The 25,677-nt window shown below is 41.0% G+C and overlaps 1 protein-coding gene across 1 annotated transcript in view; it reads right to left on the reverse strand.

Annotated features, from left to right (window-relative positions):
• Nucleotides 1–25,677, reverse strand: part of DISC1 (DISC1 scaffold protein) — a 187,661-nt gene that overhangs the window by 108,720 nt on the left and 53,264 nt on the right. The window contains 2 exon segments of the mRNA XM_063124382.1: nucleotides 6,816–6,918; nucleotides 14,752–14,806. Of these exon segments, the coding sequence (XP_062980452.1) occupies nucleotides 6,816–6,918; nucleotides 14,752–14,806 (158 nt within the window).

Here is a 25,677-nt window from a genome sequence, read left to right on the forward strand (position 1 = left end):
TTATTTATTTATTATTATTATTTTGCTTATTCAAATTGCCAAATTCCTGGTTTCTTTTTAAAAAGTGATGGTGGACTGCAGGGTAATCCGAGGGTGAGTATGATTTTTTTCAAAATTAAGTAACAAATAATTACATACTGGCTAGATCATCACCCTGCAGTCCACCACATTACTATGCTACAAGTAGTTATTTACATGGGTATCTTTGCATCCTTTGCACATTATGCTGAGCATATATTACATGAACACACAAATATGTTCTTAAAATTAGTGAGAGTACTCCAGAGAGCCAATGGCACCTATGTTGCTGTTGCTTCCCCCTTTCTCCTGCCCAGCAAGCATCTGCCATCTGAGGTGGCTCCTTCAGAACATAAATGCAGTGGAGAATGCTGGCCTGTCACTGCTATTAAAGTAAGATTCAACTGCCAGTTTGGTTGGTTTCTGTACAAGGAAATGGAGAGGGAGGACTCTAACCATTTGCCTTATGCAGCAAAATGCCTTGGGCCATTCCTGGCAAGCCCCATACCCCCTACCCCTGTACACCCTTGCCTCCTCCTCCTCCATACCTCCCTCTCCGCCCCCTCTACCAGCACTCGGCAGCAGCATGGCCTCACTAGGATCTTCCCTGCTGCCACTTCCGTGAAGGATGCGGGAAGCGTCTCAAAAATTATCCTGTCCAGTAGCCACTAGTAATGCCCCAGGGGAAGTAAGATGTGTTTGTGTTTCCTCAGCTGCACAATCTCCTTCCTCAGCAAGGCTGGGGATAACACCTGTGTGCTACCTTCTCCTGCTGGGGTTATTCCTCCACAGGCCCTTTGAAAATTAATTCTTAATTAGAAGTTGCAGCCTAATCATTATTCTTCTTTGTAAAGATCGGAAGAAGATGCTACTCTGTCTATTAACATCTTATGCTTACTGAATGGCTACTAATTCCCAGAGGGAAGGTTAATTCCAAAACCTGAAGCTATGATGAAATAAGCACCGTATTTCAGTTAATAATTTATAAGCATTTTTGCCTCTAATATATGCCCATGAGGCAAATCTGCCCTATGTAGCCTTATTTTTTTCCTGACGAAGGAAATGTGACTTCAAGTCTGAGATGAAATATCAAGAACTCATCAAGAGATCAGCACACAGCACTCTCTTAAAGTGCCAGCGGTGAACTCCTGACCTCAATCACAGTAACTTAAATTGGCACTTTCTAAATGCCACATGAGGGTTGCCTTTTAAAAGATACATAAATCTGTTTCACTGTCACAAAAAATCACAAAATAATAATGGCGTTTTAGATTTTAATATATTGACAACAGTAATTTTTGGTGGTTGAAAATGTGTTCTTCATGGAAAACATCTAGTAAATAAAATTTAATTAATGCAGTTTTTCTTTTCCATGACAGATTCATGTTTTATGTAAACTGCACACTGTAATTTATTCATTTCTTGACTTGTTTGTTTCAACATCTCCACATTGTATCATCACAGATACTACTTGTCAGATCTTGCAAGGTAAGCATTCACCCTTTTAACAACATTTGAAAAGAAAATATCTTCCATGAAAAAGCTGATAAAATGATACTCAGTATTATTTCTTAAATGTCAATTTTTAAAAATGGCAATGACCTTTTTTTTTTTTTTAGAAAAACAAGCTTCAAGCTTCCTTTATCAATACTCAGTTGGCATTTGTACAATAATTGTAATATCAACCTGAAAAAATTCCAGTTAAAATATCTACATAAAAATAGAATGGTACAGAAAGCTCTACCATTCTTCATGTTGTGAGAAACAATTGAAAGCAAATAAATCACCAGGCCCACATGGTAACCATCCTAGAGTTCTCAAATAACTCAAATATGACATTGTGGACCACTTCACAAAAATATGCAACATGTCCCTAAGCTCAGTCTCTGTACCAGAGGACTGGAAGAAGGCCGATGTAACACCAATTTTCAAAAAGGAATCCAGGAAATTACAAGCTGGTTAGCTTGATATCTGTTCAAGGTAAATTAGTTGAAAGCATTATTAAAAACAAAATTAGCAAGCATATAGAAGGTCAGGTCCTGCTGAAGAAGAATCGAGATGGTTTCTGCAAAGGCAAGTCTTGTCTAACTAATCCACTAGAATTCTTTGAGATTGTCAACAAACATGTTGACAGGGATGATCTGGTGGACATTGTTTACTTGGACTTCCAAAAGGCTTTTGATAAAGTCCCTCACCAAAGACTCCTGAACAAATTTAGTAGTCATGGAATTAGAGGAGAGGTCCTCTTATGGATCAGTAACTGGTTAGAGAACAGAAAATAGAGAGTAGGAATAAATGGTCAATTCTCCCGATGGAAGGAAGTAAATAGTGGGGTCCCACAGGGATCGGTATTGGGACTAATTCTTTTCAACTTGTTCATAAATGATCTGGAATTAGGAGTGAGCAGTGAAGTGGCTGAGTTTGCCAACAACACCAAATTATTTAAGGTTGTAAAAACACAAAGGGATTGTGAAGAGCTCCAAAGGGATCTCTCCAAGCTGGGAGAGTGGGCATCCAAATGGCAGATGCGGTTCAGTGTAAGCAAGTGTAAGGTGATGCACGCTGGGGCAAAAAAATGCAACTTCAAGTATAACCTAATGCGATCTGAGCTGGCGGTGACCAAACAAGAAAGAGACCTTGGGATTGTGGTGGACAGCTCGATGAAAATGTCTACCCAGTGTGCGGCTGCTATAAAGAAGGCAAACTCCATGTTAGGCATTATAAGAAAAGGAATTGAGAATAAAACTGCCAGTATCATACTGCCCTTATACAATCTATGGTGCGACCACACTTAGAATACTGTGTACAGTACTGGTCACCACACCTAAAGAGGATATTACAGAGCTGGGGAAAGTGCAGAAAAGGGCAATTAAAATGATTAAGAGGCTGGCGCATCTCCTCTATGAGGGAAAGTTACATCAGCTTGGAGGAAAGGAGGCTGAGGGGAGACATGATAGAGGTGTACAAAATTATGCATGGTACGGAGGATGTGGATAAGGAGACATTTTTCTCCCTTTCTCAAAATACTAGAACCTGGGGTCAAATTAATCTGGTCTCTAAGAATAAATACACAGGTGCATACATCTTTCATAAGGAAAGGGTAAAATATTGGTTCCCTAATGTCAAAAAGTAAATATTACTTATTTATTTTACAATATTTATATACTGCTCCCCATCAAAAATTTCAGAGCGGCTTACAAGATAAAATAAAATAAAAACAGAATAAAACACGTTAAAATAGATTTTAAAAGATGCAAATATTAGGTAAAACTATATCCTTTTTATTATATCAACTGCAGAAAAGGCCAAACTGATTTATTTAATTTTTAAAAACCAATTAAAGCTATTCCAAAATATGAGTTGAAAGCTGAATATTCTTCTATAATGATGCTGTTGCTGTTTACAATTACTGTTCTTATATGTGTTGTAACATTTCCTCAGTATGTTTAAAAAACAAAAACGAAAAAACCGAAGTACACATTTCAATCTCTTGAAGCACTTTTCCCAGTATTGTAATTGACTGTTTCTAATACAGTCAATTTCTAAGTTTCTAAGACTATCCTTAAAATCCTGTAAAATAAAGATGACTTTTTAGTTATCCAGAGTCGTCTACATTTAGGCAAAGGTTCTAACATGCCAAACATTCTCCTTTTCTAAATGGTGCAGCTTAACAGGTTATACTTTAAAAACATTATTGTAAACTTCAAGACTCTTTGGAGATTTGGCAACCACCATCAGCTGTCACCAGGGAGTATAAATAAAGCAACGTTCTTAGAAGACTACCCTCATATTTACAAAATATACTGTAAAGCTATACAAAAATGTTTCTGTTGTTAATTATTCCTGAATCTGCATAAAAAAACTGATTACTACAAAGCTGTAGTGATGCACAGATTTTAGGATTCTCTCCTTACAGCAATCCATCTGGCACTCACACCCTCTCTTTTAGACAACAAATGAAAACAATTTTGCTTGGAAGTACCTCACTGGGAGGGCAATAAATAGGTGCAGGATTTATTTATTTAGTTATTTGCAGCTTTTTATTTTGTATTTTAACTGATATTTTATTTGTTGTTTTCAAGATTTTAAATGTTTTTATTGTTTGGAATTGATTTTGTAGCATCTTGGGTGGTTTTGTTGTTGTTGTTTTACTGAAATGCAGCTATACATTATTTTCAATAAACCAAATAATGAGTAAATGAAATAAAGAGCAGCCTGAAGATTTGATGGATAGGGCACTACACCTGGGCCTAACCTACACCAAACAGAATATTGCACTATGAAAGTGGTGTGAAAGTGGTATATAAAAGGCAGGAGCCACACCAAGCAGGATATAGTGGTATAAAAGTAGTATATGGGTATGTGTCAATGGGCCCCAACAGTTGTCAGTGCACTTCAGTAGCGCTATAAAGCAGTAGTGTGGCTCCTGCCTTTTATATACCACGTTCATACTGCTTTCATAGTGGAATATCCTGCTTGGTGTAGATTAGGCCCTGAACATAGACCTGTGTCCAAAGTCTTGCCCATGGTTGATCTAGAGCAGTGGTTCTCAACCTTCCTAATGCCGTGACCCTTTAATACAGTTCCTCATGTTGTGGTGACCCCCAACCATAAAATTATTTTCGTTGCTACTTCATAACTGTAATTTTGCTACTGTTATGAATCGTAATGTAAATATCTGATATGCAGGATGTATTTTCATTGTTACAAACTGAACATAATTAAAGCATAGTGATCACAAAAACAATATGTAATTATATATTGTGAAATATTTATTTCTAATTACAAATAAATGAAATGTCTCGGTTCCTAAGACCATCGGAAATATGTGTTTTCCAATAGTCTTAGGCGACCCCTGTGAAAGGGTCGTTCAACCCCCAAAGGGGTCCCGACCCACAGGTTGAGAACCGCTGATCTAGAGAAAGGCAAGTCACCATCAGTCAGTGCAGACTCTGAGCCATTAAAGCAAGATACCAGTGTAGGCCCAGATACATACTACATGATGAAGGAGGCCTACATAACTCTGCTGAAGTAAACTATACATATAGTTCAATCATGCAGTTCACCACTTGGCAGGTTGCCTGGAATAAATAGCAGCTGCCCGAAGGCAAGCAGCCGAGTAGCCTTCTGACTGCCTCCACCCCTTGCTGACCCATCCATTCATAATAATAAGAATTCTAAGTTTATCACACATGAAACATCTAGCGAACAAGATATTTTATAAACACAAAAATATATACATTGCTAACATAAAAGAAAATTATATAAAATATTTAAAAAGAGAAAGTATAGTAAATTACACTAAAGCTTTGGCTATTGGGTGGTATAAAAATGTAATAAATAAATAGAATTTCAAAAGCGATGGCTCCCCAAAGGATGCAGAAAATACAAGTTTAAAGATAAGAAGGAAAATACAGAAATATCTAGGTGCAAATCTCAAATATGACTGGGTCTTATGCAATTCAGACCATGAACCAACAGCACAATCTTCTTTATCCACCACCCTATAGGCAGCCAAAGCCCTAATCATCATCATCATCATCATCATCATCATCATCATCATCATCATCTTTCAGAGTGCCTACAATGTGATCACAGAGGCTTAGATCTAGAATCAGCCAAATTTCTACATACTGGAAGCCAAAATAAGAAGGAATTACAAAAGTCAAGCCATGTGGTAACCACAGTAAATGTATGTGTAGGTAAACCACACAGGATACTGACATCTCATAAAAAGAGCATTGTCATCGATCAACCCTACGTCTCTCATCCTCATGCCCCATTTGCAATATGAGGATTATAATAGAGGCCTCCTTTACGGAACTGTTGGACTGAGGGCCAAACATGCTAAATTAAATGTGTGATTGGATTGCATTGAATATGTCTTGTGGTATGCGTTTAGGATCAGGATTGCAACTTAGATCCTGTCAATCCTGAGATATGCAAGGGGCTCTCTCCAGAGGTAAAACTCACTTGAGAGGAAAGGAAAGGTGTAATTGTCCAGTACGAGGGTCAGCTGTAGGAAGAGGCCCGATGGGCAGCAGGTGAGAGACAGTGGAGAAAAAGGAATAAGTGTAGTGGTGAGGTTATAGGAGAAGAGCCACTCCAAAATGATTTCCAAAGCTGATGGTATAGCTCCTCATTTCATTTCTAAATTACACTATTGCACAATGCTGTATATGCTGGCTAGTACAAAAAGCACATGCTACATGTACCCCCTTGGCAAGCATAAAATAGATCATAACACTATTACTTGATAAAAGACTTCTTTAATTACACACCCAAGCATGGTGCTGGCTCATTGCCTAATGGGGAGATTTTCTGCTTGTCAGCTCTGCAAATTGTAAACACAACTGTGCATAGTTCCTTCTTTCTCACCCTTGCAAAAAAGCAAAAAGCAGGGGAGCACAGCAATTCAAAGTTCATGGTACAAAGCACTTTTATTTTTTGTTTTATTTTTTAAAAATGACTTATTATGCCCCAAACTTTATCTTCACATATCAGTGTTTTGGTTATGAACATGTACAGGCGCTCTCAAGACAAACAGCTCTTTTGCTGCCAACATTAGCTGTTTATCGATCTAAATAAATAGAAATGCCAACACCTGCATTCCACGGAGAAATGTCATTTAAAACAGATACACATTTATTCCTACATGCCTTACATTCATTTGTTCATGAAACAATGCCATTGTAAATTAGAAGAATTCAATCCTGATTTCTTTACATATTCCCATTATGATGGAGAATTCACAGCCATGAAATGTTTTTGCATCTTCTTATTCCATGAAAAATTACCTGATACAGCAAGCATTTTGGCTTCAAGAAGAGCTGGTAGTTGAGTCTCGATATCACTCACTTTCCTCCTTAAAATGCTGCATAGCTTCTGACTGGTACATAGCTAGATTGAGGAAGACAGTCATGATATATAATTCATTCATGTAAAAATATAAGGAAATATAAAAGGCACTTCAAATTGTCTTGGTTTACAGACATGACATATCATTACACAGCAAGACAACAATGGCTAATAAAAAGTGATGTGTGATATTGCTGCAAGATAGCAGTATTCTACAATTCAATGGGTTTGCCACACAATTCACAGAAAAAAAGCAACTCTGTTAGCAGTTGCCTCAATAGGAAAAAAAATAATCACAAACAAAGCAGAGAAGCAGATATTCTTGGACTGCATTTCAGACAAAAGGCAAAGGGTGGAAAACCAGGGCAGATGTTTGATCTTTGTTTAAATATCTTGTTGACAGTCAGTAACTGCTGAAGATCAAAATAATAATAATAAAAAAGATTTGATTCACATTAACAACCCAACTATACTCTCTACTTTAGCTGCCATGCTGGAAGAGCTAAAAGAGCATCCTCCCACAAGACATATGGGGCAAAGTCATGCAGACTGGGCCGACATTCCTTGAAAAAGCTCAGTTCTCTTGCTAGCACAAATATTTGCTGGTGCTAGGGAACTGGATACTCAAAAGGCCTGGGTGATGCAGTGTAAGATGCTTGCAAGCACAGAATCAGAATGCAAGGAACACACAACATTTCATATACAAAAGGGAACTCATCTGAAAACAAGCATAATTTCCTCTGAAACTGAAGTTGGCTGGCTCAATGCCTATCAGATTGAAAGTGAAATGGGGCCGTCCAAAAATAAGGCACGATTGGGGGAATTCCTGGGTACAAAGAAATATATTGGTTTGTAAATTAAAAGAAAAAAATGTAGAAAAACAATAAAATGATCCATCAATAACCTATGTTTAGTTACTTCCAGAACCTATAAAATGTTGACACCAGTTGTTCTTTTAAAAACTCTTCTCTATACACTATGAGCAGTATCCAAAACTGCCCTTGCACTATTGGGAATGACCGCTAGCGCAACAGGAAGCTAGCTCTTTCTAGACCAACTGGAAACTAACCATACCTAGCATTGATGGAACGGAACAAGTCATTGGAGCTTGTAAAAGGGAACTCCATTGGCCTGTCCCATTCTGGTTTTCAACATTGCTCTGGGAAGCAACCTAATGAGTGCTGGGGAACTGCTGGCTTTGGATACTGTCTATTATAGGGAAGTTTCAGGAGAGCTGACAGGAAAAAATAAAGATGGTTATATAGCCATAAAACACTACAGTTCAGGGCTGGCAGTAAGTCCCAAACCTGAGCTCTTTATTACTATATAACACTGGCAGGGGAAGACTTCAGGAAGGTGGTAACCAAGGATGATGGCAAAGGCCTAGAGCAGTTTATAAGGCTATTTGTTTCGTTGTCTGTAGAATATGGTATAGAATGAGGTAGCTTTGGCTATTGGGTAGTATAGAAATGTAATAAATAAATAGGCAACATGATGCCCATGGGCTCAAATGTGCCCCCAGACATCTTTCTTGGCACCCACTGAGGTGTCCTATCCCTCCCCACCCCTTTTTATTAAATTTGCTGACCAGCAGCTGAGATTGCTACAACGCAAAGTGAGGGCCTCCAACCACTGCCATCTCCAGGTCCCATGAATGCCTCTGGGCTTCATGTGAGGCTCAGAGGCATCCTTAGGAAAAGGAAGATGGCGACAGCTTTTCTCTGCAGTGGGGTCCAACTACCAAGAAAAAGAAGGGGGTAAGAAAAAAGGAGCCCTTAAATCTGTCCTGTAAACTGTGGTGATTAAAGACAACACCGGAGGAATCTAATCAGGGAGAGGAGCAGGGAGAGCCATAGGAAGCCAGGAGGGGTGGAGAGCCAGACCAAAGCAACCTGGGAGGGTGTCATTGTATATCTGCATGGATGGGGGGTTGCATGAGTACAAGAAAGAGGGCGAGGGAAAAGGTTGGGGGATTTTGGAGGGATTCTGAAAAATAATGACTGTTGTTTTTTATGAACTTGCAGTGTGGAGAAGGGGAGGCCATGTGTATTTGCATGTATGCATGTAGGATAGATACATGAGGTGCTTGTGTATAGGGCGTGAATGGATGGAGCCATGGGGGGGGAGGAGAACATGTGTCTATGGGTGGTGATTCAGAGTGAGAGAAAAGGAGATGAGGGAAATGAGTTGGCTGGCAGAGGGCGTGGGAAGAAAAAAGAGCTCGCCTTCTGTGAAAAAAGCTTCTGCTAGTGATGAAAACTAGGTTCCCAGGAGTTTAGTGAGTTGATGCTCAGACCCTATCTCTCCCTTGTACTCAGCGACTGGATTCGCACAACATGCTAGCTCACGCTCAGGAGCTGTTCAGAAAACACGCTAAACCGCATTCCGTGGTTGAGTGTGGGTTGTTGAATTTATTTGTTTATTGCATTTATATACCGCCCCATAGCCGAAGCTCTCTGGGTGTTCGTTGAACCATTGGTTAGTGTGTTGTCTGAATGTCCGCAGGGTGGCTTGCTGCCATTCAGTGTGGTCTATTTTTCAGGTTGTTCAGGGTGGTTAACAAAATGCCCTTATTTTTTATTATGTGTTTGATTTTTTTTTCCTGTGGTTTTTTTTAAAGAGGAGACAAAAGAGAGACAGAAGGGCAATCATCCTTTACATATGGTTGTGTTAGAGACGGTAAAGGAGAGACATGTATCATTAAAAATTAAGTGTTGCAGTTTGGGAGTAAACATTAACCACAGAATGTAAAAAGCTTGCTACAATATTTCCAGTGAAAGACTTCTAGGTGAAGAAAGGAAAGGAAATGGTAAAAATATGCAAATCTCAGGTGAACAGGAAACGTGTTGTAGAGGACAAACATTATACAAAAATAATTATAAAAACAAGACATATTCTAAGTACACTGCATTTTATATGAAACATAAGTGATAAAATTCAGAATTCCTGAAATACTGTGTAACAATTCCAAAGCGCACCATCTTCTATACCGTTCTGAACTTGGATGAAGAGTTTTCTACTTTGTCAAAAATAGTACTCTGCAAAAATTTAGGCTAGCTTTTGATGGCTAGTATTAGGTGGAAATTAATCACCCAGTGATCTTAAAGTAAGACAAAAATACAAGTAAATCTCTGAAGGCCAGACCCAAAATGAAATTTCAAGGAAAACTCCAGGTTTTATATTCCTTTAGTCAACAAATCTATCCTTCAAGCTGTCACTGTTAACTATGTAACCAGATTTTAAATCTTCTTATTAAATTGTGATGCTGGATATTATTGAATTATTTTCAGTTTCTAGATACTCGACTCTATTTTTTGCTGAAGCATTTTCTATCTAAATATCCCAATAATTGTATTGTGGTCATGATAGGGCCAGGAAATGAGCTTGAGTAAGCTTTAAGAAACTGAAGTTGGTTTTTCCTCTCTTCAAGTCACCAATAACACACTCCTTTTAAAAAAAAGATTTTCTTGAATGTCATCCTCTGGTATGTATACTGGCTATCTTGAGAAACTAAAGAAAATCTTGCTAAGGCCAAGCCTACCATAGGCAGAGTAAATACATACCACTAAAGAGCACCTGAGGGGGAGAATACTAGTCTGTTTCAGAAATTAATTGTAATTAAATATCATAAAGTACTTATTTGAAAGATGTTGCACTTTCAAATCCAGATGTACCCAGCTGAACTCACATAATTTAAGGTTTACAGGAGGGGTTACATGGAGCCCATAGGGACCTCCAATGGTACCCACAAAACTCTCCCCTCTCTGCCCCCTTAAAAAAAAGGTTTAAAGAAAAACCTTGGAAAAGGTTCTTTCTCGCCTCTAGCCTTGTTCTTTTTCTCTCTTCTCCTTTGCCTTGCCATTCCCCCTTCCTCTCAGCCTCTAACCAATCTATTTCTCTTCCCTGCTCCTTAGTTCACTTTTGACCAATTAACCCCCCCCCTCAACAACCATTATATGACTAGCCACATACACTGCGGGAGCCATTTTGTGGTGGTGCTACAGCATTTTCTCGACTTCCCAGATGTGCTCATGGGACCAAAAAGGTTGGGGACCTCTGGTTTACAGGATCAAGTCCAAAGAGAGTAAAACCTGACACAATAATTACACCATTATATAGCATTATATAGTAATTTGGCAGAGTAAGGAATTTAAGAGCAAGATACTGCTTCTAGTAGGGTGACCATATGGAAAGGAGGACAGGCCTCCTGTATCTTTAACAGTTGTATTGAAAAGTGAATTTCAGCAGGTGTCATCTGTATGCATGCAGCACCTGCTGCAATTCCCTCTTCATCACAACAGTTAAAATTACAGGAGCCCTGCCTAGCATGAGCAGATACAAAAGTGGGCAGGGCTCCTGCAGCTTTAACTGTTGTGATGAAGACAGGATGTCACCAGGTGCTGCATGCATACGAATGACAATTCTTTTTTTCAATACAACTGTTAAAGATATAGGAGCCCTGTCCTCTTTTCCATATGGTCACCCGACTTCCAGAGAATAACAGATACTTAACTTAAGTTGTCTTCATTACTGTTTTGGCTTCAACACCATCACCAACTGCCATCCTTCAATTAGCTACCACCATCCTGACATTTAAAGAAGCCAATCAGAGCAAAACACTGCAGTGTTCTAAGGCTAGGGAGCCAGGCTCAGTACAATATCTTAACAGTTTGTGAAGTTAATCAATAGTGGCAGAAATAGAAAAGGCAGTCATGTGGATTAGAATACTAAAATTAACTCACTCTTTCAGAATGCTACGCTACTTTCAGTATTTGCTGCAACCATCACTTAGGAAAGTCAAAGAGATGGAAGCTGAGGTGACTCCTTGATGCCAAAAGCAGCACCTCTGTCTGCACTGCATATGCAAGTGAGGCACAGGAGTATTAGTACTTTATATTAGATGAGGCCTTGCTTTATTCTTCAGGGGATGGGATCCTTCAGTTTATTAGCACACAGTACATGGCTTTTATCATCTTCACTCAAAACAAGAGAGCATAAGTAATGAAGATTTCCTCTCCACAGAGTGAAGGGAAAAGGTTAATTAGTTACTTATTTGAGGGGAGCATTTCCTTTAAAAAGCAAAGGTTTTTAATTCTTAGTTTGTAAAAAAAAAAAAAAGTTCTTCTATTCTTATTACCTTTAGGACAGCTTCACACAATACAAATTAGTGAAGCCACTGCTTTTTTACCATGTTTTCAAGATGAAACTGCATAATATATCAGGCAGGTGCTCACTCAGTTTTAATACACCAGGTGTTTACTGCAAAAACGTTCTGTGGACAGCTACCACACCAAAGTACTTTTCCATATCCTCCATCGAATCCCAAATGGTGACTGATACATTTGCAATCAGCCCTAACATCAGCAAGAATGGAGGTGGGAGAGCAGCTAGAATGCAGGTGAATCCAACCGAACACAAATTAGCATAGGTGTGCGCAAGGGGTTTGCCAGTTGTGCCCAGGCACACCCTAATGTCTCAAGATATAAGCACCAATTTGAGGGGGACACTGAGTAGGGATCCAGAGGGAGACCCAGATGCAATGGAATGGTCCTCTGGCTGCTCTCAGCTGCTCCGTCGTCATGTCAAAGAACCATTGCCCCCAAGAGACCACCATCACTACCAGCAGCAGGAGCAAAAAGGAATTGTTCTGCTGAGAGCCTCTCTGCCAGGAGCCACACTTCAAAGAGGCCAGGAGGAAGGGCTCCGAAGGCTAAGATCACATTGTAAGCCCCTCCTCCGGCCAGTGCCACCACAAATCCCCACCAATGCTGGGGCTTGAGAAGCATCTCCTCATTCCCTCCCCCATCACCTGCAATGGCCCTCCCATGGTCAGGCAAGCCGAACGCAGAGTAGGGCATCAGAGTTCATTATTGACCTTATTCTGTGTGGTGATAGCGGCAAAGAGTTCTTTTCCAGCACCATTATATCTTCTGTGTCATCCAGCGGAGCTTTCTGGATGGTTAAAGGCCTGTTGCAATCTAGCACTGGGAAAGATATGGAGGCCCACTGATAACAAGTGTGAGAAGTTTGTGAAACACAAGGCTCTGTTTTATCCTCCGTGCTATTTAAAATCTACATGAAATTGCTGGGGGGGGGGAGATCATCTGGAGACATGGACTGGAGTGTAATCTTATGCAGCTTTCTCTCTCCTTTTAATCTAATCCAGGTAAAACAGTGTTTGTGCATGAATGGAGGGTTGTACTCGTTTACATTCAACCACATTTGCCATGGAGCAATATAGAAATGTAATAAAGTAAATAAACTTTTATTTCATGAACCACTCCAAAAGCTTGGGATATTGGATGGTATAGAAATACAGCAAATAAATAAATAAAAACGTCCTCCCTGCTCGTGTGATGAGGTTGCGGAGCACACAGGATTGGTCCTAGTATTCCCAGCTCTCATGCAAAAAATGGTCTTGCCTCAGTACAGGGAGCCAGGCCTGCCTACTGCATAGAGCGATAGCAGATATTGATGCTATTGTTCCAATCCTCTGAGAAAACCCAAAGGCAGTGGAGTAGAAGTGTGCAAAGGTGATTTCTTTTCAGGTGGGGAGAAGATGGAAAGAGTGGAGGGCCACTCTTTTCCTTTTCAATCCACCCTAAAGGCTCCTAGCACTCCTACTATCAGTACAGTTTTGTACCAGTTAGGAGCTGAAGTAACTGTACGTGCTATATTTACTAGCAGATGAAATCAAGGGGTGTTTTGATGGCGTCACTTTGCCGCTCATTCCTCCAAAGCTCCACGGCATCGCAGCTGCGGCAAATCCCCACAGCAGGAGGGAGCACAGACTTTCCGAGCAGCACCAGCGGCCATTCAGCTCATCAAGCCCACCCTCTGCCCAGCCTTTCCGTACACCCCCCGCAACCTACGGTGGGCCTTGATCCGCTCCCAAAACACACTCAGCCTTAAAGTGAAATGAGTTAAACACCAACAGAGGAGCAAAGAAGGTGGTGGGTTCAGAGTAAATGAAAAAGTCGCAGTAAGTCAGCAACTTTTAAAGTGCACAGTTTCAGGAGAAAAACCCGTGGTGGGTGTGAGTTGGTGTGTCATATAAACTATGCAACAGCAATGCTCAGCCTTACAGGGCATATAGATAGCCCCCCAAGCTATTCAGCTGTGCTTGCCTTGTACACTATTATATTAACTATTGCTACCATGGCTTCAGTCAGGGATAGGAGCAATGTATAAACCACTGATTTCTGACCAGAGCCTATAATTCCAGCTGGCTGGAGGGAGGAGAGAGAGAGAGAGAGAGAGAGAGAGAGAGAGAGAGAGAGAGAGAGATGATGGGAGCAGGACCCACTCCACCAATTCAGCTCCATTTGGCTTTTCTTCTCTTGAAGTGTTTGTTTCCATTCACCTTCTGCAACTTTAAGAACTGGTGCCTGGGTTTGCTTCTTTTCCACCTCCCTTCCCATCCCGTTTTCCATTCGTGTTACGTCTTTGAGAGTGTAAGTTAGCAGGCAAGCCTTGTCTTGTCTGTCCTCATTTTTATTGATCTTAGGTAAATTGCTTGGGAGCCTTTTCAGTTGGCGTGCATGGTTAAGAATGCTTTAAATAAATGCTTCCATTTCACAGAACTGCGGATATTCTTCAACTTGAAACTCACTGATTAGCTCTCCTTCTTAGCATGAGCCAAGAAATTGGATATTTAATGCACCATTCCACCCTCTTCCAGCTGATGCATTTTCATTTTTAATACACTGACCAGATTAGCATAATGCCAATGTTTCCGTAATCACCGAATATTATATTCAAAACAAGATTCTTATAAGGCCGTTCACAGTCTGCTTCCTTACACTGATGTAACTAATTGCCTCATTAGTGCCTTAAATTTATAGGTGGGGAGGAAGTATAGCGAAGTGCACTTACTTTGGCAGCAGTATCTTTGATAGACATATTGAGCAACTGCTCTTTTTCTTGAAGCCTAGAAAGATTAAATTGATATTAAAAGGTTAGCATAATCTGATGATCGAAGTCTGCTAAACAATATATGAACCAAATATCCAAGTCTGTTTGGCCCAAAACAAGTATTTCAGACATTTGAAATTAATCTGCTTCAGCTGCTACATCAGGCTGCCTATTAATTTGCTTTAATATCTAAGGCACAAATCATCCAAACTTGAGTAATTTTAAAATCCATTTATGTCCAAAATTATTAATATGCTGCTTTTGGACCCTAAAAAGCAGGAAACAAAGCACCTTGATTTATATGGGAGATATAAACATGTGCTTAATTTATTTCCCCTTTGAATGTAAACATCCTTAAGACTGACTTGCCTTTGCCCACAGTGGCCCAGTTCGCACGTAATGGTAACCGTTTTTTTTTAAAAAAAAAACAACAACTCTAGGTTACTGTGAACTGTGGCTATTTCATGCAGCTCAATCATTCTCACTTGACCTCTCCTGCAAGTGAGAGTGGCTAAAGACACTAGGGATACTCCATCCCTGGGTTGTTTAGTATGATGTCTGAACCCAGAATTCTGGTTTGTCTCTCCCCTGACAAGCCAGAACTAAAGCTAAGAATAAACATCTGGGTTCAGACATCACATTAAACAAGCTTCCCTAATTTGTTTAGCTGCTTCCACTGGCAGGAGAAGCCAAGCAGGAGCAATCATTACATGCTGGCTTGATCAAGGTAACCCAGGGTGTTTTAAAAAATGGGTTATTATTGCAGGCAAACTGGGACACTATTTTACTTTTAAAGGGTATATTATATAAATTACATTAATTAGATGTTTAAATGTTCTTTCCCACCCAGAGTCTTTCGGTTGGTGAAGGCTAGAATTTTAAACAAACAAACCTTTACTAAGAATTGTTAGCATTATTCCTTCAAAATAATAATTTCCAGTTGAATTCTGTTTAGGCACACCAGTGGGTGTGTATTGCTTAGCCAAGCTAGAATAGACAAGAAGAAACATAAATATGGCAATTTTGAGGACTCACAAAAACAAATGTAAAGGTAAGGACGCTGGGGAGCCACCACATAGAAGTGTTTTGAAGTGTCTTCTACATGCAGCTACAACGTTTGGACTGAAAACTGTTAAAGAGTAGGAAGTCTGAGGTGCATTTTGTCTGTACCCTTAAGTTATTTATTTATACCTTTATATACACATTTTTTTCAGAAGTAAATCCCATCAACTCCAATAGAACTTTTTTCAATGTTAAGTGAGGACTTAACTGTCAGAGGCTTTAGGATCTTAATTACTGGTGTTCATCTTCAAAGCTAAGCAGAGCTAGGTCTGGTAGAGACATTCTGTTTCATGACTCCTAGCTGAGACAAGCAGAGCAGAAGAAGCTGCCCCAGGTGGTCTAGAAGGTATACAAGGAAGCGAGCTCCCAGAGACTGAGGCCGTTGCTAGACGAGGGTTTAGTCTGGTGCGAGGCCCGGGCTCCCTGCTGTGTGTGCAGATGACGCACAGGGAATCCCGAGGTCAGCCCGGGCTAAACCCTCCCTTGACCCGGGATAACCGGATCCACTTGTGGCCCGGTTTTTCCGCAGCCCCAGGCTCAGCCCAGGACTGCGGAAGGTCTAGCTGGTTTCGTGGCTTTTCCCGGCTACACGGCTTACTCACGAGTAGCTGGGAAAAGCCACGCACTGGGCACAGTGCTCCATAGGAGCGCTGTGCCCATCAGGCCCGGGGGGGTGTAAAATCACGGGGGTGAGATGGGGGCTGGGGGGGAAAGAGCGGACCTGGTGGGAGAGATGGGGGGAAGAGCAGAGCCAGGGTGGGGAGACCACAGATGGGGGGGGCGGAGGGGGCATCAGACATGGCGGACGGGGGGAAGAAGAACGGGGTGAGGGCAAGGAGATCGGGGACAGCGGGGAGAAGAAAGGGGCCATGGCAAGGAGATCAGGGAGAGGGGGGAGAAGAACGGGGCCATGGCAAGGAGATCGGGAATGGGGGGGAAGAAGAACGGGGCCAGAGCAAGGAGATTGGGGATGGGGGAGAAGAAGAACAGGGCCAGGGCAAGGAGATCGGGGACGGGGGGAAAGAAGAACGGGGCCAGGGCAAGAAGATCGGGGACAGGGGGGAGAAGAACGGGGCCATGGCAAGGAGATCGGGAATGGGGGGGAAGAAGAATGGGGCCAGAGCAAGGAGATCGGGGATGGGGGAGAAGAAGAACGGGGCCAGGGCAAGGAGATTGGGGATGGGGGTCAGAGGGGGCATCAGACATGGCGAGCGGGGGGGTGGGCGAGCAAGCGGGGGGTGGACATGGCGAGCGGGGGCGGACGGGCAAGTGAGTGGGTAGGGGGCATCAGACATTGGGGGAAATCGGGGGCAGGGGGAGCGGGGAACCCTTTATTTTTTTAAAAAAAAAGCCTTACCTTTTCGTTGGTGCGCTCCTGCGCAAATGGCCCCTTTAAGATTAAAAAAATGGTCGACACGACGGGGCTTTCCCTTACCCCATCACGTGTTATGTCTAGCTAGAGCGACGGCCCACACTAGCTGCAGTGCGGCCTCGCCCCTACTCCCCACTGGATTATCAGGTAGGTCTATCAAGACCCCCAGTGATCTAACCGAGCAAACAGGGAAAGCTAACAGGAGTTTGGCTGGGGAGGTCCCTAGCAAAACAAAACAAATGTTTTATTGTAAGGCATACTCATATACTAGGAGACTCTGTTGTTAACCTTCAGGGAGAACAGGACAAAGCACAGGCTATTCCAATACAATTGGAAAGACAGAAACAAAAAGGAAATTCAGATTATGGATGGAAAGGATTCTCCAGTGGTGGTGACCTGCAAGGTTTGTTTTCTCGCCTGAGATCAACATGGTGAACACATGCAACAAGTAAAAGTTGATTGCACTGTCAGAAGTAAAAGTGAGAGTACTTGAGCGTCGAGTGTCCACCCTCCAAGGAATAAGAAAAGGTGAAGAGTTCTCAGAACGGTGGAACTGCAACAGGAAAGAGAAGCACAGGAGGTGGAAGAACATCAGCAAGTTGAAGCAGAAGTGGAGAATGCTGAGGCAAGGAAAAAACAAGCAGAGGAAACACTCTGGAAAAGGGTGACTGTTAGGAGCAGAAGAACTGGAAGACACTCTGCACCAGTAGAACCAGTACTACTACGGAACTCCTTTCAGGTACTGGAAGATGAGACTGGAGGACAGCCTGCAGAGGAAGAATTATAGGAGACCCTCCGCTACAGTGAACAAGAGGCAGAATGACAGTTGAGCAGAGGCAATGATTCCAAGGCCTGCAACAACAAGAAGAAAAGAGTAATCATTGTGGGAGACTCCCTACTGCATGGGATTGAAACCCAAGTATGTCGCAAAGACCCATGGACTCACCAGATATGCTATCTCCCTGGAGGACGGATTAGAGATGTGACTGAAGGGTTGCCCAAGCTCATAAAGCCCACTGACACATATCCTTTTCTTCTTATCCATGTGGAAACAAATTATACTGCCAAGCGGAGCGATGAAGAAGTCACATCAGACTTTGAAGTTTGGGAAGGAAACTCAAGAACTTTGGGGCCCAAATTGTTCTCTCATCCATCCTTCCAGTACTTAGAAGCGGAATAGAAAGGGAAAGAAAAATTCTCTGGGTGAACGACTGGCTACGAAGGTAGTGCTTACATGAGAGATTCAGATTCTGGAACCACGGGCTATGCTTCTTGCAAGATGGACTGATGGCAAGTGATGGGTTGCACCCCACAAGGACTGGGAAGAATTTGTTTGGCCACAGCATGAAGAACTGTGGGCTTTAAACTGAATCCTATGGGGGAGGGAGATGTAAACTTGGAGGCAACAATGAAAGAAGGCTTATGCACCATAGCAGAGAGAACAGCTCTAATAGCACCCCAAAACACTCTTCAAAATAATGTAGGAAAGAAGTCAGAGTATAAATCACATGGTCTTCAATGTCTATATGCAAATCCCCAGAGTATGAGGCCTTTTTTTGGCTGAATGGTGGGATAAAAATGCTTAAATAAATAAATAAAATAAAACAGAACAAACTTAAACTCTTAATCAATGAAGGCAAATACGAGTTGATAGGTATAACTGAAACTTGGTAGGATGATTCACATGAGTGGAATACAGAAATTGAAGGGTATTAATTTGCTCAAAAAGAACAGAAGAAATAGAAAGGGAGGCGGAGTCACACTATATGTTAAAAATACTTATCCCTGCACAGTCATCCTGGAGGATGAGCCTAGGAGCCCTATCGAGAGCATCTGGATTAAAATAAATGGGACAAAGAATAAAAGTGCATGATACCAACCACCCAATCAAGGAGAAGACAAGGATGAAACTTTTGAAAAGCAAATTGCCAGTGTTTCAAGGAAATCCAATGTAGTAGTGATGGGGAACTTCAATTACCCCGATATCTGTTGGGAGGCAAATTCTGAGGAGGGGTTGGGATTTTATTTGCTCAGGGAGACACCAAATAGGAATGTACACTAGTTTGACCAAAGACATTTGAAATACTTCCACAAATGGCATTTTGAAAGCCATGACCTTCAAAATAGATCTAATCCAACTCCTTTGAAAGAAGACAAGTGCAATACTCTAGGGGATTCTATCTGCTGGAGCTTACATCAATGGAAAATATATAACAAAATTCTATTAAAAGTTTGAAATAGAGTGATTTCCTTGCCTCTCAGGCGAAGTCTGCACAATATGAATCCATCAGGGAATCAATAATTCCTTGACACTGTTACAGTTCTTATCTGTAAGTCTCTCCATGTGCTATTTTCCTCACCTTTTAACAAGCAAACGGACAACTGCTTATTGCGGTTCAAGTTATATTTTTAACTTCGGTACTATTCTGTATACTTTTGTACGTCACAGGTCAGAGCAAAAAGAATGCTTCTTGAACAAATTGTGAAAAAGCCATAACCATGAATAAAAGCATACAGGATTCTGTGCAGGTGTTTTCACTAACTCTAGTAATGATTTTAGTTTTTGAAAAAAATACTCTCTGATACAAAGAACATCATATCATTGTGACCCTCTATATACATGAACAGAAAAGCAGCACACACAAAAGGACATGAGCTCTGAAATATTAGCAAGTTTTGTGAACCACCCAGAGAGCTTCGGCTATTGGCAGTATAGAAATGCAATAAATAAATAAATAAAATAGTCAGTCAATCAACATACATTTCTAAAATGGCAGTGGAAGATAAAATGTTTGTTTCAGAGTTTGCCAGTAACCCAGACCTATGAGATCTCTAAAATAGTACAGGGAGCCAATGTGATGGTTCTTAGAATTCCAAAACTAGGAAGAATTCTCGGGAAGATGACATGTTTAGATGATGATGATGATGAAGAAGAAGAAAATTAAAGCATAGGTAATATTTTACATATTCTCTCCAAGTTAAGGTCATAGGGTTGAAGTCTATTTGGTCTATATATCCTAATATTTTAATTTACAGAATATGATGGCTTTTCTATGGAAAATATGTCCAAGTTTGAAATTCTGTGGTTATCTTAATTGAAATGTCTGGCAACATATGACTGCTGAAACAAAGATCTGTCATTGTTTTCCCAACATGTGGCATCCAGAGCAGTCAATGTGGTATAATATATATAAATGAACAATACTGGATCTACAGCTGTTTAATATAATAGGTCTTGCCCATTATTCTGCTGTTGACATTAACCACATCCCTATGATAAGTACCAGTGATAGAACACTGGGTTCACAATTATGCCATCCAGAATTGATAGTAAGTGGTTTCCAGTTCAGTTCTTGCAAATAATTTACATAGGTTTTGCTGGTGGCGTTTGCAAGGGTGAATTGTAGCTCTCCTTAATCCAAGGTGATAATTAGGAAATGCTGGATGAAAGTCAAAAGGCATATGGTGATCCTTGTTAGTATCTTTCTCACTGTGGGATTCAATAGATAAGACAGATGCCCAATGGATGCCCAGAGGAGAATATCCTCTGGGAGGTGGTGTTGTTTTTTAATTTGCTGATTCTTTTGAATTAACTTTCATAGTTGTTGTAGGTAATTTTAAAACTTTTTAATAATTAGTTTTTATTGATTTTTAACAAATAAAACAGTAATAAATGATAAGACAACCTAGAAATACACTGACTACCACCTGTCATCAAAATCCTATATTACAGCACAGAAATTGCCTCACCTATGCTCTACTCATCTATCCCACTCCCTTCATATCCTGTTAGGTTTTCCAATACTTCCAGCACACACATTTTGTCAAAATGACATGGGACACCCAAACCAGTAAGACTTCTTTATTGCAGGAAACCCCACTGCAAAAGCTTAATGGTTACACTCTTCAGAATTGTATAGCTGATAGCAGCTATAAGCTTCATGCATTTCTAGAACAGTCAGAAACTAAATACAACAACAATAGCAGAAATCCATACAACAAGTTTCCCCACTGAGATCTCTGAGGCTCTAAACATAGGAGGAGGGGCTCAAGGTTCCTGGAGTCATCCTTCCCAAGCAATTGAGGGCAATAGTCAGTAACCAGAATGATTCCTGGGGTCATCCTTCCTAAGCAATCAAAGACACGAATCTCTACAAACAACACAAAGAATAGGAATGATTTCTAGGGTCATCTTTCAAGAGTTCTAGGGAAAAAACCCCAAACAAATCTACACACAAAGAGACTTCATCCACCTTGAACCTTCATTGGGATCTATGTGCTACATAGGAGAGGCCTATTAAGTCCAAGAGAAAATTCTGCACCATAGCTTTCACCTTGGTAACTCCATGCTATGTGAGTCCAGACAGAGAAAAGTCCAAGAGCCAAGATCAAACCCAGCTTGATGGCACTCTGGGCTGACAACAAAGACTACACACAATCCACCGCAAACCAAGAGTTGCAATACATTGCAATACATCTCATGGCAAGTCCAAAGTTCTAATGAAAAGGAGAGTCCATGTGCAGAATGCCTCCAGAGTCTCAGACGATGATAGAAACAAACAGAGAGGATTTGGGGCAATGAAGATATGTTCGTAGCAAAGGCTCTTCACCTTTGCATCAGCTTAGAAAGGGGAAGACTGTAAGACACCTCCTCAAGACCACTTGTCAGACAAAGGCTTGTGGCCTTTCAGCAAGGCCCCTCTCCAAACGGAGCTTCAGTCCTCCAGCAATGACACTTCAACCTGGGTGACCCTTCTGCAAGCCCCACCCCACTTCTGTCAAATTCTCCCAGAGAGCTTCCAGCCTCTCCAGGTGAATGTGGGGAACAGAGCAACTTCCCCCTGCTCCTCTCTCAGAATTCTGACAGAGATAAACTCATACAGATTCTGACATTCCAGAGGCTGAATATGCTCAAACCCTTCCAGACTACTTCTAATCAGATCTTGGCTATAACCTACATGGTCCACTGTAGTGCTGAAGATGGGCCCTGACACTGTTATCCTAACAAATCTTTCCATGAGTGTATGGTTGTTTTAATCTTTCCTTGTGCCTAATTTTTAAAGTTATGAATTATATAGAAGTCTTGTTTATAGTTAATGTTCCTAGTTGTTCTTTTGACGTGGGTCAGCTTTTCCATAAATACGATTGACCAAACCCTGAGGTATCGCTGCTGAATTGTGAGTTTGGGTGTTCTCTTCCAGCTGGCTGCAATTTCCATCTGGGCTGCTCCCCATAATAAAGTCAGTAGTTCTTTGTTTTGTAGTTTATCATTGTCTTTGTCATTTATTGATAGCAGAGCCAGGCCGGAGACAGATCAACCACTTGCTAGGTAAGTTTAATTCTAACTACAGATGATGTTGTTCTTGAAAGGATGGTAGGAATTCCATATAAGTAAACATGAACATCAGCAGTTTTACTGAACAACTCCGTTACTTGTAAAAATTATTTTTATTTTTATTTACTGCTTGATCATGTGGCGAACATCAAGGAAAGGAATGTATGAATTTTTTATGGTGTTCTTGCATGTAAATTTTGATTATAGGATCATGTTCTTCAGTTATTCCAGATTTGTGGTATCACTGATATCATAAAAATAATCCAGTCCACACTAACGCAATGTTCATTTTACTGTTTTTGCTCGAAATAAAAGAAATACTGTGTTTGGAGTAATATATTTTTAGTATTCTGCATTTTTCACTCATCACTCAGGATGTTCTGGACACTTTTAAAAACCTCATGGAAACGTCTCAACTGTCCGACTTTTCATTGAACCACCTAAAATACAATTATCCATGCTCCTCCCATTTGGACTATTGCAATGTGTTATATGTGAGGCTGCCTTTAAAAACAGATTGGAAACTACAGTGGCTCCACAATACGGCCAATAAATTACTAATTGGAACTGAGCTGTTTGACCATGTTGCACCTGTGCTTGGTCAGTTCCATTTCTGGGCCTAATTTAAAGTGCTGTTTTTAACCTTTAAGGACTTAAATGGATTGGGATCAAGTTACCTGAAAAACCACTTTCTTCCATATCCAGCTGTCTGAACCTTAAGATCTTCTTCAGGGCCCCTTCCTCTGAATGCTCCTTCTGAATGAGGTGAGGTGAGCAACTACTAGGGAAAGGGCCTTTTCTGTCGTGGAACCCTATTTATGGAACAGCTTTACCAGAAAGGCTTGCCTGGCACCATCCCTGTGATCTTTTCCAAATAAAGCACCAGATGAAGACCTTTCCGTTCACCCAGGCCTTTTAAATAAATAAACATGTAGCATCTCCCCTATGAGTGGAGGTTACAACAGCTGGGATTGTTTAGCCTGGAAAAAAGGAGGCTAAGGGGAGACTTCGTAGAGGTGTACAAAAGTATGCATGATGTGGAGAATGTGGAGAGGGAAACATTTTTCTTCCTCTCCCATAATACTAGAACCTGGGGTCATTGGATGAAGCTGATTGGTGGGAGATTCAGGACAGATAAAAGGAAGCACTTCTTCACACAGCGCATAGTTAGATACTGGAATTAACTCCCACAAGATGTAGTGATGGCCACCAATTTGAATGGCTTTAAAAGGGGGTTGGATAAATTCCTGAAGGAGAAGGCTATCAATGGATATGTGATGGCTATGTGCTACGTCCAGTATCAGAGGCAGTAAGCTTATATACACCAGTTGCTGGAGAACGTGGGTGGGAGTGTGCTGTTGCACAATGTCCTGCTTGTTGGTCCCTGGCCGATGACTGGTTGGCCACTGTGTGAACAGAGTGCTGGACTAAATGGACCCTTGGTCTGATCCAGCATGGCTCTTCTTAAGTAGTCTGGCCCTCTCAATTTTAAAATCTGTGTTTGTAATTTTGGGGTGCTACAAGTTTAGTTTTGTTGTATTTTATGTTGCTTTTAATTTTATGGTTTTATGTTCTATTTTGTAATTATAATTACTATCATTATTACGGTTATTATTTAAGCCACCCTGAGAACTTTGTTTGGGACAGCATACAAATATCGTAAGTCGGTAGATAAATATTCTTTTCTTGTTTATTCGTTCAGTCGCTTCCGACTCTTCGTGACTTCATGGACCAGCCCACGCCAGAGCTTTCTGTCGGCTGTCGCCACACCTAGCTCCCCCAAGGTCAAGTCTGTCACCTCCAGAATATCATCCATCCATCTTGCCCTTGGTCGGCCCCTCTTCCTTTTGCCTTCCACTTTCCCTAGCATCAGCCTCTTCTCCAGGGTATCCTGTCTTCTCATTATGTGGCCAAAGTACTTCAGTTTTGCCTTTAATACCATTCCCTCAAGTGAGCAGTCTGGCTTTATTTCCTGGAGTATGGACTGGTTTGATCTTCTTGCAGTCCAAGGCACTCTCAGAATTTTCCTCCAACACCACAGTTCAAAAGCATCTATCTTCCTTTGCTCAGCTTTCCTTATGGTCCAGCTCTCGCAGCCATAGGCTACTACGGGGAATACCATTGCTTTAACTATGCGGACCTTTGTTGTCAGTGTGGTGTCTATTGGCAATATATAATGGCTCAGTCAGTGAAATATAAAAATGAAGTGAAGTGAAACACCAGCTGCAATAGTGTGACCCTTGTTTGCTTGCCATTTAATTGATTGAAAATGCCATTGGCCAGTCTTTAGATCTTTCAAATGCTGTGCTTCTGTATATGAGGGCAAAGGCAACAAAAGTGACCTTTTAAACTAATGGACTGTGGTTAACAGTACAAGGCTGTCACCTACTGTGACATTGTTTAATGAATCCTGATCCACCCAATACTGGTGCACAGTTCAATACTTGATGTTAGTAAATTTCATTATTCTTAAAATTAAATGCTTCTATAAGCTGAGAGGATCAAAAATGTTTGCTTATATACAACGTTAAAAATACAGATTTACAAACCACACAGTGCAAATTTATCATCTTATATGAGAAGGATAAATCATGCATGCATGTATCAATAATAATAATAATAATAATAATAATAATAATAATAATAATAATAATAATAATACTGTCAATGATGTTACGCTTACTCCGGTCAAGGAAGCTCGTAGCCTTGGCTTTATCTTCGACTCCTCGCTCTCCTTTATTCCTCATATTGAGGCAGTAGCTAAATCTTGTCGATTTTTCCTGTATAATATTGCCAGGATTCGATCATTTTTGTCTGTCTCTTCTGCCAAGACGCTTGTTCATGCACTGGTTATTTCACGGTTGGACTACTGCAACCTTCTTCTCTCTGGCCTTCCTTCTTCTCACATCAGCCCGTTGGTTTCTGTTCACCACTCTGCCGCAAAGATCATCTTCTTAGCACGCCGCTCCGACCATGTTACTCCGCTTCTGAAATCTCTTCATTGGCTTCCAATTCACTTCAGAATCCAATATAAACTTCTCCTGTTAACCTTCAAAGCTTTTCACGGTCTAGCTCCTTCCTATCTCTCCTCTCTCATCTCACACTATTGCCCCGCTCG

This window comes from Elgaria multicarinata, chromosome 4, assembly GCF_023053635.1.
Source record: "Elgaria multicarinata webbii isolate HBS135686 ecotype San Diego chromosome 4, rElgMul1.1.pri, whole genome shotgun sequence".
NCBI classification, from domain to species: domain Eukaryota; kingdom Metazoa; phylum Chordata; class Lepidosauria; order Squamata; family Anguidae; genus Elgaria; species Elgaria multicarinata.